The sequence below is a fragment of the Lampris incognitus genome, chromosome 7 (genome assembly GCF_029633865.1).
Source record: "Lampris incognitus isolate fLamInc1 chromosome 7, fLamInc1.hap2, whole genome shotgun sequence".
Lineage (NCBI taxonomy): Eukaryota > Metazoa > Chordata > Actinopteri > Lampriformes > Lampridae > Lampris > Lampris incognitus.
The window spans coordinates 52,889,856-52,904,485 of record NC_079217.1 but is presented as its reverse complement, the minus strand read 5'-3'; the positions used below and the strand labels follow the sequence as shown (position 1 = coordinate 52,904,485).

The 14,630-nt window shown below is 43.3% G+C and overlaps 1 protein-coding gene across 1 annotated transcript in view; it reads right to left on the bottom strand.

Annotated features, from left to right (window-relative positions):
* inppl1a (inositol polyphosphate phosphatase-like 1a) overlaps nt 1-14,630 on the bottom strand; it is a 53,992-nt gene that overhangs the window by 23,059 nt on the left and 16,303 nt on the right. The window contains exons 5-8 of the mRNA XM_056283145.1: nt 10,198-10,344; nt 9,877-9,967; nt 8,123-8,212; nt 5,796-5,894 (exon numbers count right to left, since the gene is read on the bottom strand). Of these exons, the coding sequence (XP_056139120.1) occupies nt 5,796-5,894; nt 8,123-8,212; nt 9,877-9,967; nt 10,198-10,344 (427 nt within the window). The remainder of the gene's footprint in view (nt 1-5,795; nt 5,895-8,122; nt 8,213-9,876; nt 9,968-10,197; nt 10,345-14,630) is intronic.

Below are 14,630 nucleotides of genomic sequence, written 5' to 3'. Positions count from 1 at the left end.
AAATTGCCTTATCATAGGATATATTAAATATTGATGGATATAATAATGATAATAATACAGAACACAGTTAAAAAAAACAAGCAGCCCTGTATAAGACAGCATAAAATCCAAACAAACCAGAGTAGACAATAAAAAGTTAACACAACAGATAAGTATAAAATCATCATCTGCACAAAACTCAATGAAGCGTGGATCAGACTGAATATGCCAGTTTGAAAAGGTACATTTTGAGATGGGATTTGAAGGTTGAAAGAGAGTTGATGTTGTGAATGTCTTGTGGGAGAGTTCCATAGGCGGGGGCAGAATGACTGAAGGCTCTAGACCCCATGGTAGTCAAGCAGGCCAAAGGAGTAGTGAGTTGGAGAGCAGGAGAGGATCTGAGAGTGCGGGAGGGCGTGTGGATATGAAGGAGTTCAGAAAGATATGAAGGAGCTAGGTTATTAAGGGCCTTAAAGGTGAGAAGCAGTATATTGAAGGTAATACAGTATTTAACAGGGAGCCAATGGAGTTGCTGAAGAACAGCAGTGATATGCTCTATGGAAGGAGTTCTGGTAATGATATGGGCAGCTGAATTCTGGACCAATTTAAGTTTATGAAGACACTTGAGGGGAAGACCAAAGAGGACAGAATTGCAGTAGTCAACAAGGGATGTAACCAGGGTGTGAATGAGTATGGTGGTGCTGTTAGGTGTAAGCGATGGGTGAAGATGATTAATATTGTATAGGTGGACGATGCTGAATATGGAGCTGCCAGGGAAGAGGAAAAGAGGAAAGCCAAAGAGGAGGTTTATGGATGTGGTGAAAGAGGACATGCAGGTGGCTGGTGTGACAGAGGAAGATGCAGAAGACAGGAAGAAATGGAAAAGGATGATCCGCTGTGGCGAACCCTAATGGGAGCAGCCAAAAGTAGTACTAGAAGTAGTAGTAGGTAGAAGTATGTGTGCTGTCCAAGATAACACCCAAACTCTTAACCTGAGGCGATGGAGGAACTATAGAATTGTCAATAGATAGGGAAAAACTATTAGGTTTAGCCAAAGTAGATTTAGTATCTACTAAGAGGACCTCGGTTTTTATCACTATTAAGTTTGAAGAAGTGGTATGAAAACCAGGATTTAATTTCTAGTAAGGAGTCAGAAAGGGAAGTGGGTTGAAGAGTGGAGGTAGGCTTGGTGGATAGATAAAGCTGGGTGCCATCCACGTAGCAGTGAAATTGAATGCCAAATTTCCTGAAAATGTGGCCAAGAGGTAATAGGTAAATAATAAATAGGCGGGGCCCCAATACAGAGCCCTGGGGAACACTGGTAATAACAGGAAAGGACTGTGATCTCAAATTTTTAAGTTAACAAACTGAGTACGGCCAGAGATATGATCTAAACCAGTCAAGGGGGGTGCCAGTTATTCCAATGGAAGCTAATCTCTCTAGGAGGATGTTATGTGAGATGGTATCAAAGGCTGCACTCAGGTCAAGAAGGACAAGTATGGTTAAGAGCCCAGAGTCAGCTGCCATCAATAGATCATTAGTGATTTTCACCAAGGCTGTCTCACCAAGACTGGAATCGTTCAAACAGATTGTTGTGCATCAAGTGAGCATGTACACTACCGTTCAAAAGTTTGGGATCACCCAAACAATTTTGTGTTTTCCATGAAAAGTCACACTTATTCACCACCATATGTTGTGAAATGAATAGAAAATAGAGTCAAGACATTGACAAGGTTAGAAATAATGATTTGTATTTGAAATAAGATTTTTTTTACATCAAACTTTGCTTTCGTCAAAGAATCCTCCATTTGCAGCAATTACAGCATTGCAGACCTTTGGCATTCTAGCTGTTAATTTGTTGAGGTAATCTGGAGAAATTGCACCCCACGCTTCCAGAAACAGCTCCCACAAGTTGGATTGGTTGGATGGGCACTTCTTTGAGCAGATTGAGTTTCTGGAGCATCACATTTGTGAGGTCAATTAAACGCTCAAAATGGCCAGAAAAAGAGAACTTTCATCTGAAACTCGACAGTCTATTCTTGTTCTTAGAAATGAAGGCTATTCCATGCGAGAAATTGCTAAGAAATTGAAGATTTCCTACACCGGTGTGTACTACTCCCTTCAGAGGACAGCACAAACAGGCTCTAACCAGAGTAGAAAAAGAAGTGGGAGGCCGCGTTGCACAACTGAGCAAGAAGATAAGTACATTAGAGTCTCTAGTTTGAGAAACAGACGCCTCACAGGTCCCCAACTGGCATCTTCATTAAATAGTACCTGTTAGAGCCTGTTTGTGCTGTCCTCTGAAGGGAGTAGTACACACCGGTGTAGGAAATCTTCAATTTCTTAGCAATTTCTCGCATGGAATAGCCTTCATTTCTAAGAACAAGAATAGACTGTCGAGTTTCAGATGAAAGTTCTCTTTTTCTGGCCATTTTGAGCGTTTAATTGACCCCACAAATGTGATGCTCCAGAAACTCAATCTGCTCAAAGAAGTGCCCATCCAACCAATCCAACTTGTGGGAGCTGCTTCTGGAAGCGTGGGGTGCAATTTCTCCAGATTACCTCAACAAATTAACAGCTAGAATGCCAAAGGTCTGCAATGCTGTAATTGCTGCAAATGGAGGATTCTTTGACGAAAGCAAAGTTTGATGTAAAAAAAATCTTATTTCAAATACAAATCATTATTTCTAACCTTGTCAATGTCTTGACTCTATTTTCTATTCATTTCACAACATATGGTGGTGAATAAGTGTGACTTTTCATGGAAAACACGAAATTGTTTGGGTGATCCCAAACTTTTGAACGGTAGTGTACCTGAGATGCAGCTGTTCTTTCAAGTGCTTTAGAAAGAAATGGTAAATTTGAGATTGGGTGAAAATGATTCAAATTATTGGGGTCTGCATCAGGTTTCTTGAGTATTGGAGTTATTGCAGCTGTTTTGAGATGAGGGAACAAGACCGGACGTAAGGGGGGAATGTATGATATCAGTTATTAAAGAGGATAGAGAAGGTAGACAGGCTTTTACTAGAGGTAGGAAGGGGGTCTAGCTGACAGGTAGATTATTTGGATTTGCGAATAAGACCAGATATTTCAGCAACAGTTGGGAGTTTAAAACTAGATAGTGAAGAAGAGATGGGAACATAGAAGGGTGAATAAGACGAACTGTATGTGGTTTTGTTCGACGAGGTCAACTGCTGATGAATTTTTCAATTTTGGCATTAAAAAAGGTCATGAAGGAGTTACATTGAGCAACTGAATACAGGTGAGATGCACGAGTGTTCGGTGGCTGTAAAATATTGTTTACCATGAAAAAAAGGGCTCTAGTGTTCTGTTTGCGCCTGATCTAAATAAATTTACATAATAAGATGATTTTGCTGTGGACAGATCCTCCTTATAATGAAGTATGTGGTCATCATACATGTCTTTATGAACAACAAGGCCAGTTTTCATGTAAAGGCGTTCCAGGTGATGGCCTTGAGCTTTAAGCTGGTGTAGTGCAGGTGTAAACCAAGGGGCATAGAGGGTAAAGGAAACAAACTGGGTTTTCAAAGGAGCAAGATCGTTTAAAAGACTATAAAATCCATCATTGTAATGACAGACCAGTTCGTCTGGGGTGGATAAATTGTCTTTGCTGGGGAGGTTAAGAAAGAGCAGATAAATCAATATTCTTAATAATATGGAATGAGATGGAATGTGGGCGGCACGGTGGCGCAGTGGTTGGCCCGGTTGCCTGACAGCAAGAAGGTCCTGGGTTCAAGACCCGGGGTAGTTCAACCTTGGTGGGTCGTCCCGGGTCGTCCTCTGTGTGGAGTTTGCATGTTCTCCTCGTGTCTGTGTGGGTTTCCTCCAGGGGCCCGGTTTCGTCCCACAGTCCAAAGACATGTAGGTCAGGTGAATCGGCCATACTAAATTGTCCTTAGGTATGAATGTGTGTGTGTGTTGGTCCTGTGATGGCCTGGCAGCCTGTCCAGGGTGTCTCCTCGCCTGCCGCCCAATGACTGCTGGAATAGGCTCCAGCATCCCCGCGACCCTGAGAGCAGGATAAGCGGTTCAGATAATGGATGGACGGATGGAGATGGAGTGTGACAAATTTGTTTTGGATACTGTTAACATCGCAAGACACTAACTTGTGGTTGGAAATGGCCAAATCAGATGCTTTGCAATTAAGAGGAGTTACACCAGAGCAGCAAATCAGATCAAGTATGTGTCCTTTCGAGTGCGTAGGAAAATCACTATATTGCTGTAATCCAAAACTATCCAGGCATGATATAAAATCCCTTATGAGAATATTGTTGACATCGTCCACGTGTATATTAAAATCACCCAGTAATATTACATTAGGGGACAAAGAACATAAGAAGGTTACAAAAACAAAGTTCATTTAAGAAATCATTGTTGGGCTTCGGTGGTCGATAAACAGTGGCTAGTATAGTAGGATTTGGCCCATTGATTTGTAGGGTAATAGACTCGAATGAAAAATACACAGGCACAATTTTGGAAGACACTTTTCACTGTAAAGTATCGCAACACCACCCCCCCTGCTGGTGTCATGAGATTTGCAGGTGTACACAAATCCAGGATGAATAGTTTGATTTCACTGTGAAAAACCATTGGGTTGTTGCCACATCTCAGTCAAAAAAAAACAACTTATGATCATTCAGTAGATCATGAGGTAGAGTCCCTTGTTGGTTAGCGAGCCGATGTTAAATAACCCGATGGTGAGACTATTTTTTTCAGGTTTGATGCTAGCCGACATGGCTAGGTGTAGCTAGTGCCCTGTGGTCAACAGTCCGTCGGGACTTTCTTGAGGGACCAGGAATGGAAGACCAGAAAGAACGTAATGGTTTTGTGTCATTGAAATTGAAGCTGCGGTGGGATTCACGGTGAATGCATTTCCAATGAAAATGACGAACGATATCCTGGTGAAGAAGCAATACCGGTGGTGGCTCAGAGAGTTGGGGTCGTAGTTGAAAAAGTTCCGCTCTCGTGTACTGAAGTAACGGTGTTACTGGATGGAGTATCAAAGATAGGGTAATCCAGGCGAACATAATCCATATAAACAGCCCATTGATGCACATTACTGCTGGTGTTGCACCAAACGTAGGATCCGGAGTAGAACGACAGTACCTGGGGGAGGCGAGGAATCGAGCAGCCAGGTATACAACAATTGGTAGCCCAAAACACACAGGATTGTCAGATAAAAACAAGCAAACATTTCTGAAATTGTCAGCAGAATGAGCTACTGATCATTTGGCTAAAGGAACAATAGAGACAATGACAGAGCAAAAATCAACAGCGATCCAGAGGGCAGCAGCAGCGAGTTTCGCCAGCGTTCACCCGACCGGAAGTGTCATAAGTAACACAAGACATTGGATACCACGGCCATGGGTGGTATTTCAATACTGCTTGCCTCCTTTGTCGGGGACATAAGAATAAAATTCAGATACAATCCACTGCAATCTACATGAAAGCATTATATTGGTTCAGTTTCTGCTTCTCGTCCTAAATATCAATTGGAACACATCAGATGTTTTAAGAGTTAACAAATACATGAGGGTCAAGCATATCAGTGTACACTGATGAGAAAAAAGAAGCAGTTTCTGTCACCCGACTCCAGTTTAACAGTAAGAGCAATTACTTCCAGCGCTGAGCCACATCCTGGAAAGGTGAAAAGTTAGGAACAGATGACATCATCACTGCCCCCTTATCTGACCTCTCATCTCCCTGTAGCAGACGCCCACTAATAAAGACACTGTGTGTGTGTGTGTGTGTGTGTGTGTGTGTGTGTGTGTGTGTGTGTGTGTGTGTGTGTGTACCTCAAAGGCTTGTACAGGGATGGCTTTGCTGTGACGCGTAGAGAGAGGAGGAGGAGAACAAGGAGAGGACAAACTCATGTCCTGGAGAGCTTTCAGGGCCTGGGGGAGAAAGAGAAAGAAAACGATACAAAGACAGAGAGTAAGACAAAAAGAGACATAGAAAGAGGCAGAGGGAGACAGAATGAGGGAGAGAAAGATGGGCAAGGAGGAGAAAGAAAAGTGCAGTCCGTCGGGACTTTCTTGAGGGATCAGGAATGGAAGACCAGAAAGAACGTAATGGTTTTGTGTCATTGAAATTGAAGCTGCGGTGGGATTCACGGTGAACGCGAAAACGAGTGAAAACAGTAGTACGAGAGTAGTAGTACGAGACAGAAACAAAAGGAAGGGGGAGAGAACTTAGACGGGCGGTAGAAAACATTAGCAGCAGGGATAGCAATTTGATTTTCAGCTGCTATATTTGGTCTCGACAAGGAAACAATTTCTCATTTCCTGGATGTGAGCTAGTATGAGTAGAGTAGCGATAAGGGGGGGGGGAGAACCTAGAAATGAAGCAAGGGATGACTGCACTATGGCCATTTCCTCTACAATCTGCTTCAAAACAACCAATCACCTTTTAAAATATTCCTAACCATGAAAGGTTTTCTTACACCATGTGTGAGTAAAAACCATTAAAAAACTTTCTGAGAGCTCAGAAAAACCAAGTCTCTGGTGTGCCAATCTCTAATATGGCGAAAATTTAACCCTCAGTAAAAGTGGTCTTCATATGTACTAACGTTACTTGGTTGAGATATATCACATAGCGGCATTACCCTAAAGAATATGGAAAGGGGAGATGGCAGCTTTAAGAAGGGTGGGTCTTTGGCATTCCCTTGCACCCCCCCCCTCAAATCAACCCCAGGGGGGATATTTACTGCAGCCAATCACATCGCAGCTTGCTCTGCATCATCTGTTACCACCCTGTCTACCTGAGGGGAGGGGGGAATACAAACACAGCTGGCACAGTGTGGAAGGAGGCATCACACAAGCAGCAAATTTTTACAAAAAAAAAAAGGAATAAGACTTGATTACTTTGGGGGCATAAAGGAGAATTTTTCCACACATAACATTTAGTTGTAAAATTATACCGCCTTATTAACAGGAGACAACTTTAAGAGTGTAGTAAATTCGCTGTCGAGTCATAAATCCTGCACTGTTTATATATTATGGAAACATGAAATCTGAAATTTGTTTCATGAATAATCCAGCAACGATGTGAGCGAGACCCAAAACGATAAAAAAAAAAAAGAGGGACAAAACATGGCAAACACTGACTAGAGACTTGATAAGTTGTTCCCTCTCTTTCCATCTCCATGTCTCTGTCTCTCTGTCTCTCTCCCTCTCTTCCGTTTCTGGTGTGGGAAGGTGGCGGCGCGAATTCCCATTTGTGGCGGCCTCACCCAGTACCGTCCATGCGGTGTCTTTGTCCACATCCAAGTTTAGTCTTCGTTTGATGGCAGGGAGAGCTGGTGCTGGGTTTGCTGGGAGAGCGGGGCAGGCTAAGCTAACTGCTAGCCCACGCAGACGGGCGGTTCCGATAACACCGAGGGCGGTCTGGCGGCGGCCTCCCCTGGCGCTGACTGTGGTGTTTTTGATGTCATCGTGAGGAGTGCGGGGAGGTGTGTTGAGGGTGTCTGGCTGGGGGAGCTGGCGCTGGATCGGCTGGGAGAGCTTGGTCTGCTTCGTCCGCTTCGTCCGGCGGGCCCGGGGACCACGGCCCCTGTCTGGAGCTGCGCCCGAGGGGGAAACGCTGAGGGCGGTCTGACAGGATGCGGAAGCGGGGCGGGCTAAGCTTACTGTTAACCCATGCAGACCGGCGGTTCTGACAGTCATCCTGGCTGGCGTTCGCTCCCTTGGACGGTGATTTCTTTGTTTAGTTTGGATATATGTGTTAGTTTCGGTATGTGTGTTCTTGTAGTTTTTGTATGTGTTGTACTGCTGTGGGGAAATGGCGTTTCGTTTCAGTTCATGTACGCAAGTGCATGAAGTGAAATTACAAATAAAGTGTTCCTGATTCCTGAGTCTGTCTCGCTCCGTCTCTCTCTCAACTGGAAGTGTCGGTTATCAAACCCACGCCTATGTCTTGCTGGGCCAATAACCAACATCTCAACCTCTCTGGAGCTAATAACCCAGAAATTAGATGATATATCCAGTTTTAAAACGATACATACATAATGATCCATTTTATTAAAAGCTATGAGTGAAGGTTAGACAGAAAGAGCAACACAGTGGCAGAGCACCGGCTAGAGGCAAAAGGCGAAAGCATGAGAGACACATCTGAATTTATCTACCTTCTTTTCTATGGAGGAGAGCAAGTCTTTGAGGATTGCCAGCTTGGTGACGAGGTTCTCCAACTCCTGGTCTCCACCCTGATTCACTGACTGGTGAAGAAATACACATTTATCAGTTGTTACATGATGGAGAATGAGAGACAAGACATGAACAAGGGAGGATGCGTGACAAGTAACAAACAACTCAAGAAGCGGCGATGTCTAGTTAGAAATGAATGGGAGTGGTGGCCCAACCCCTTAACTCACCCACCCACCCAAACCGAAAAACAAACAAATACACGTCCCTCGTCAAAGGTCAAAAGCCAGACTCAAGAGTGTAACACGCCCAACCCAGTAGGTAAACACGCAGTCCCATGACCAAGACTTTGGGGTTTTGCTACAATCGTGCGAAGGCCCCACCACCTAGTCTTTTCATTTGCAAGTATTTTCAACTTACTTACAAAGTAAAAATGTAAATTTTTCATCAGTGGCAATTCATTCCACTCATACTCAGATCTAAATGGGAAGGGTTTCACCCACACACAGACTTATGAATATCAACAACACAATCCGTATAGAAAGTACTAGCACATGCAATGGAAAATAACACAAAAGTTGTTTTGTTTTTTTTACACACACACACATACACTTATGTATGTACAAAAACATTTACAGGTTGCTATGAAAGCAGTGCTAATGTGATGCTGTGTGTCTTGACTGTTTGTGTGTATTCGTGACTGCAGTGTGACTGTGTCTTGCTCAGCTGTCTCAGCAACTCCTGGAGACAAAAGAGCTCTTTTCTCATGACCTGCAATGCACTTAGCAGCACAGTAGTGTTTGCCTGTGTGTGTGTGTGTGTGTGTGTGTGTGTGTGTGTGTGTGTGTGTGTGTGTGTGTGTGTGTGTGTGTGTGTGTGTGTACTTGGATTTGTGGATTTACTGTGTGAGAGCTTCTGAATAGTTTCTCTCTATGTATCTGCATTTATGTATATGTCTGTGTTTTGTTATGTTTCTGTCAGTATGTTGTGTTGTGTGTGCGTGTGTGTGTGTGTGTGTGTGTGTGGTGCGCAAGTGTGTTGAGATTGGGGTGGGAGGGGGGGCAGCTGTTCTTTTGGAAAGACAGGAAGCTCAGAATGCCTCACCTTGCCCTGTATCTCAACAAAGTTGTACATGTGCACATCCAATTATTCATATGTACACACACACAACATTTTTGAAGGGGTAGCAGCAACTTCATGTAAACACAGAGACGTACACACTCCTCCTACTTTTCCTGCAGGAATTAAAAAAAAAATTTCTCCCCCCCCTTTTCTCCCCAATTGTACCTGTACCCCCCTCTTCCGAGCCGTCCCAGTCGCTGCCCCTCTGCTGACCCGGGGAGGGCTGCAGACTACCACATGCCTCCCCCGATACACGTGGAGTCGCCAGCCACATCTTTTCACCTGACAGTGAGGAGTTTCGCCAGGGGGACGTAGCACGCGGGAGGATCACGCTATTTCCCCCAGTTCCTCCTACTCCCTGAACAGGGGCCCCGGCCAACCAGAGGAGGTGCTAGTGAAGCGACCAAGACACATACCCACATCCGGCTTCCCACCCCCAGATACAGCCAACTGTGTCTGTAGGGACCCCCGACCAAGCCACATCAGAAAAAGACAAAGCTATAGGCAGGCAGGCAGGCAGGCAGGCGCGCCCGCACGCACACACACACACACACACACACACGCGCACACACACACGCGCACACACACACACACACACACACACACACACACCTACCTGTTGGATCATCTTGGACACCATGAAGGCACTCTGCTGATCAAATACTTTGGAGAGGATCTCAAGACCAGACAGAACCTTATCAACCTCCCTAGGGGAAGAGAGACAAAGAAGGAGAAGAAAGACATGTGCGTAAATAATATGAGTGTGTGTGTGTGTGTGTGTTTAAAAATACCCGGTATTGATGATATGTTTATCTGTTTATAGTACACATATGTTTATAGTACACATGCGTGGGCATGTTTGTTCCCAACACATGTCCGCTCTGATGCAGCTGCAGATATGCATGGGTGCGTGTGTGCTTGGACTTTCCTCTCTCACCCGTTGAGGCGTTTGCAAGAAGACACTAGGGTCTTGTTGAGGTGAGGCAGCATGCAGGCCCCTTGTTTGACTGCCTCCAGATCTAGAGCATAGCTCCCCTTCAGGTACTCATGGGATATGGTGCTAAGGCCGTTAGCCGCAGGGGAGCTGAAAGAAATCGATCCACACAGACAGGATTAGGTGAGTGCAAACAGATATAAGTAGTGACACAAACTACCGTACAAGAACAGTGCAGTACAACGCAAAAAAATGGAAATATTGGGATTAAAGAATAGGAATCAAGTTTGGAAAAAATACTTGTGGAAAAAAAAAAACTGGCAAAAAACACTGAAAACCCCATTCTTTGCATTAAAAGGGTTTGATACTGTGAATGAGGAGAATTTTTGGGTCAGGAGAACTAGGTCTTGGGAAAAAAAAAAGCGGCTCTTTCAGATGAGGAACACGCAATTCCAGATTTCACATGCTTTCGTGAAACTGTGTCTGTACACTTGTGTGTTTTAGTCATACCATATCTGTGCAGCCAGGAATTTCAGACGTACACACTTCCTCTAAAGAGAGAGCGCTGACTCACACTTGCGCACACGTGCACTTATGATTTAAAGGAGGATTTTGCTGCACTGCCGCCTAAGGTCAAAGCCTTTGCATCACAAACGCATAACAGACTTTCAGAAATGTAGGTTTCTACCCGTCCACGGGGTGACACGTGTCAAAGAAAAGTAAACATTTACCGTCGCGTGGGGCTCTTTGACATCAGATAGAAAAAAATGGAGTTGAACAAATCAAGAAAATACAGTGGGATTCTGTTTGGACAAAAGTACTTGACTCTCTGGAAGTGTTACCGAGCTCTGCCCGGCCCTAAAAACTCCCAAATACTCAGCTAATGGAAGGACGGCTGTTACAAGTGAAAACAAGGAGGGACGGTATTGGCTAGTCACACAGGACTTTGAATAGATCTCATTAAACTACGGCTTTTAGAAAAAAAAACGTGAAGACGGGAATCTTTTAATCGTTCTACTTGTTTAATTAAACAAAAACCGCACATGCACATGTAAACACACTACCTGCCAAACACATGAACGCATCCACACACACATGCATGCTCCTTCCCCGAAGCCCTGCATCCTCTGTGAGCAATGTGGTTTTCAACAGGATGTGGTTTCCTTTTTACAGAGAGGGGGTTGTTCAGGGAGAACCGAGATGTGTGTGCGTGTGTGTGTGTGTGTGTGCGTGTATACACAAATGTAAGGGAATAAGAGTAAGGATGATGGTGTGCTTATGGTATGACTCTTTAAAGGGAATAAGAGTACGGATGATGGTGTGCTTACGGTATGACTCTTTACCAAGAATATTTATTGTGTGGTGTGTGTTACATGCAAAAGAAAGACAAAGAGCAAAATAAGAGTAACTGAAGGAGAGCGTGTGCACATGCATGATTTTGGTATTATAAGTGAGCTTACTCATACTATCAAACTGTGTGTTAATCTGACTTCTGTGACAAGGGCATCCTCGTGCCCAATGCAAACAGCAAAAATGTTAACAACTAGAAGAGTGCACTCAGTAGAGTGCAGATCCATGCCAGGCCTATCTCCCCTTCCCCGGTGCTCAAACTTGGGGACAAAACAGGTTTTTTTTTAAAGGTTTTGAATCACCGCAACCACGAGAGGTCCTCCATCATATAGTCATAACTGTGCATAAATATTAGGCTGACAGGCCCAGGGGTATGAGAGATTAGCAGCGGACAGAGACACACGAACAGAAAAAAACTGTTTTTTCCTGCCATTACAAGACATTTGCACGGCGCCCAAGTCGACTGAATGGGAAATACGGAAAAAACATTTTTAAATATGCAGCGCTCAAGCTCAAAAAAAAAAAATCTATCTCATAAAAACGTTTTGCCTGTCAGTCTGTGGATGTGCAGCCTCCTAGGACCCTCACACTAATACAACCAATATGAACTTTGCGCTTTCCAAAAAGAAAAGGTTGGCTATGCGACCATTTTGGTCTAACCCTAACCCTGTCTTTATTTTCTTAATACAGCCGGCACAGTAGTTATTCTTTTATTTATTTACTGGCTTCTTTATCTTATTTATTTTGTATTTTTGTGCCTTTTTTTGTGTTTTACTTATCTAAATTTTCTTCCCTTTTTCGTGTTTATATTTAACCTACTGTAATGTGGTTTAATTCTGGTCCGAGGAGGGGCCTGTGGGACGGGGTAGGAGTAGATAGAGGGGAGCAGGATGTGGGTAAATGGGATTTGGGGATGTTAAAATGTTAAAAAGTATCATAGTCTTTCAACTGTAACTGTTCAGTTCAATTTGTTTTCCTTGAAAAAAAATTTAATAAAAAAATAAATCAAATAAGAGTTGGGTAAATTGTTTATGCTTGCACATGTGTGCAACACATCTACGGTTGATTCAGATTGGGCAGCGACAAGAATACGCAACACTTCCTGTTTCAACTGTAACCTAGAGGAAGTTGTTCCTTTATAACTTTCACATTTTTTTCTATTATCAAAAGTCTTTTAATAACTTTTCAGGAACATTTCAGGAATCAGGATCATTTACTTGTCATTTCATTCCATGCGCCTGCGCACGTGAAATGAAACAAAATATCGTTTCCCCAGCCCACAGCAGTGCAACACAAAGACAAAAGCACATCCAAATGACAAGAACACACATATCCAAACTACAAAAAAAAAAAAAAAACTACAAAAACAAATATATACATCAGGGAAAAAAAATTTCACTGTCCAACAGAGCAAAAGCCAGGATGACTGTCGGACTGCCAGTCTGCATGGGCTAGCAGTTAGCTTAGCCTGCCCCGCTTCCACACCCTATCAGACCACCCTCGGTGTTTCCTCCTCAGACACAGCTCCAGGCAGGGCCTTGGTACCCGGGCCCACAGGACGCAGCACACCAAGCTCGCTAAACCATCCAACAAAAACAAAAATCTAGACACAGACGTGGACCAGGACACTGCATGGACGGAACTGGGTGAGGCCGCTGCAAACGTAAATTCGCGCCGCCATCTTCCCACACTTTTGATCATGCCCGATCCGAGTCGGGAAAGACTAAACGCCTTGCTGGGCCTTCATACCCAGTATGCCTAGCAGTCCGAAGAAGACGAGCATCCCTATACCAAACTTGGCATGATGTAATTTCTATAATTTCTTCAAGTTCATAGTGGGAATGACACTAAAGTTAGTTTAAAGGGAAAGTTAAGGGAAACAATTTTTTCTAACTTATCTTTAGCTTTTAGTCTTCATCTGTATATATATCTTATACTATGTTTGCCATGTTTGTCTGTCTTGCACTGTTTGGTGAAGCCGCATCCCTAATTTTGTTTTTACACGTGCCTGCATATTGTTTTTAATGACATAAATTGAATCGAATAATAATATTTAGCGGCTGATTCTCTGTTCTCAGCTGGTATTAAAATACACCTCTGCCAAATAATGCATCCACACTAACTTTATTTCTGGAGATCTATGAATCAAATGGTTTTACCAGCGCATATTTGGGGAAGTTTTGGCTGGACATTGTGAATTTTATACATCTAATAACGACCTAAGCTGAAATAATAGGGGATGCATTATTCGGCAGTAACTATCAGTTCTGCTGAATAACGCAAGCACCCATCAACACTGAGTAATGACACTTCAAATCAAAGTTTGATAGGAATCAAATGGTTTTATCAGCAAGTATGTTATTTGATCGCGACTTTGACGGAGTGAATTTGAAACCCCACGTTAATTTTTCCGCATCTAAAAGCCTCATTTTAGTATAACTGTCTGAAGTACTATGCTTAAAAACAGATCGACAAAGAACACCGAAGAGTTCGCTTCGCCCTATGAAATATTGAGAGACTAATCAAGTTAACCCTGTAAATTTCAGACCAATCATCCCACAGGAGAACAAAGCAGATAATCACAGGTTCTGTTAATTTTATAATGGACATTTGTGTTAGATTTAAACTGAATTTAAAATAAACATTTAAAATGAATGTGTGTGTGTTTTATGTTTTTAATTCTTTTTATACTGAGCTTTGCACTGATAAGAACTGCACTTCATTGTACTTGTACAATGACAAATAAAGTTCTATTCCAAAAACAAACCATCCGTCAACAGGGAAATAAAAGCCTTTCATACGAGACTGGTCTCTTGAGAGAGCACCAGCCGAGCTGACTGGCCGGCTGGTCGCCAGTTTGTGGAGCTTCTCAACTCTGAAAATGATGGAGCAAATTTCTATTTGACATCAACTTTTGTAAAATTGCCAATATTTGAAATCTACACAGTTGATTTTTGTTGTGTTTTTTGGGATTTTCCCCCATTTTTCTCCCCAATTGTACTTGGTCAATTACTCCACTTTTCCGAGCTGTTCTGGTCACTGCTCCACCCCCTCTGCTGACCCGGGGAGGGCTGCAGCCGCTTCTT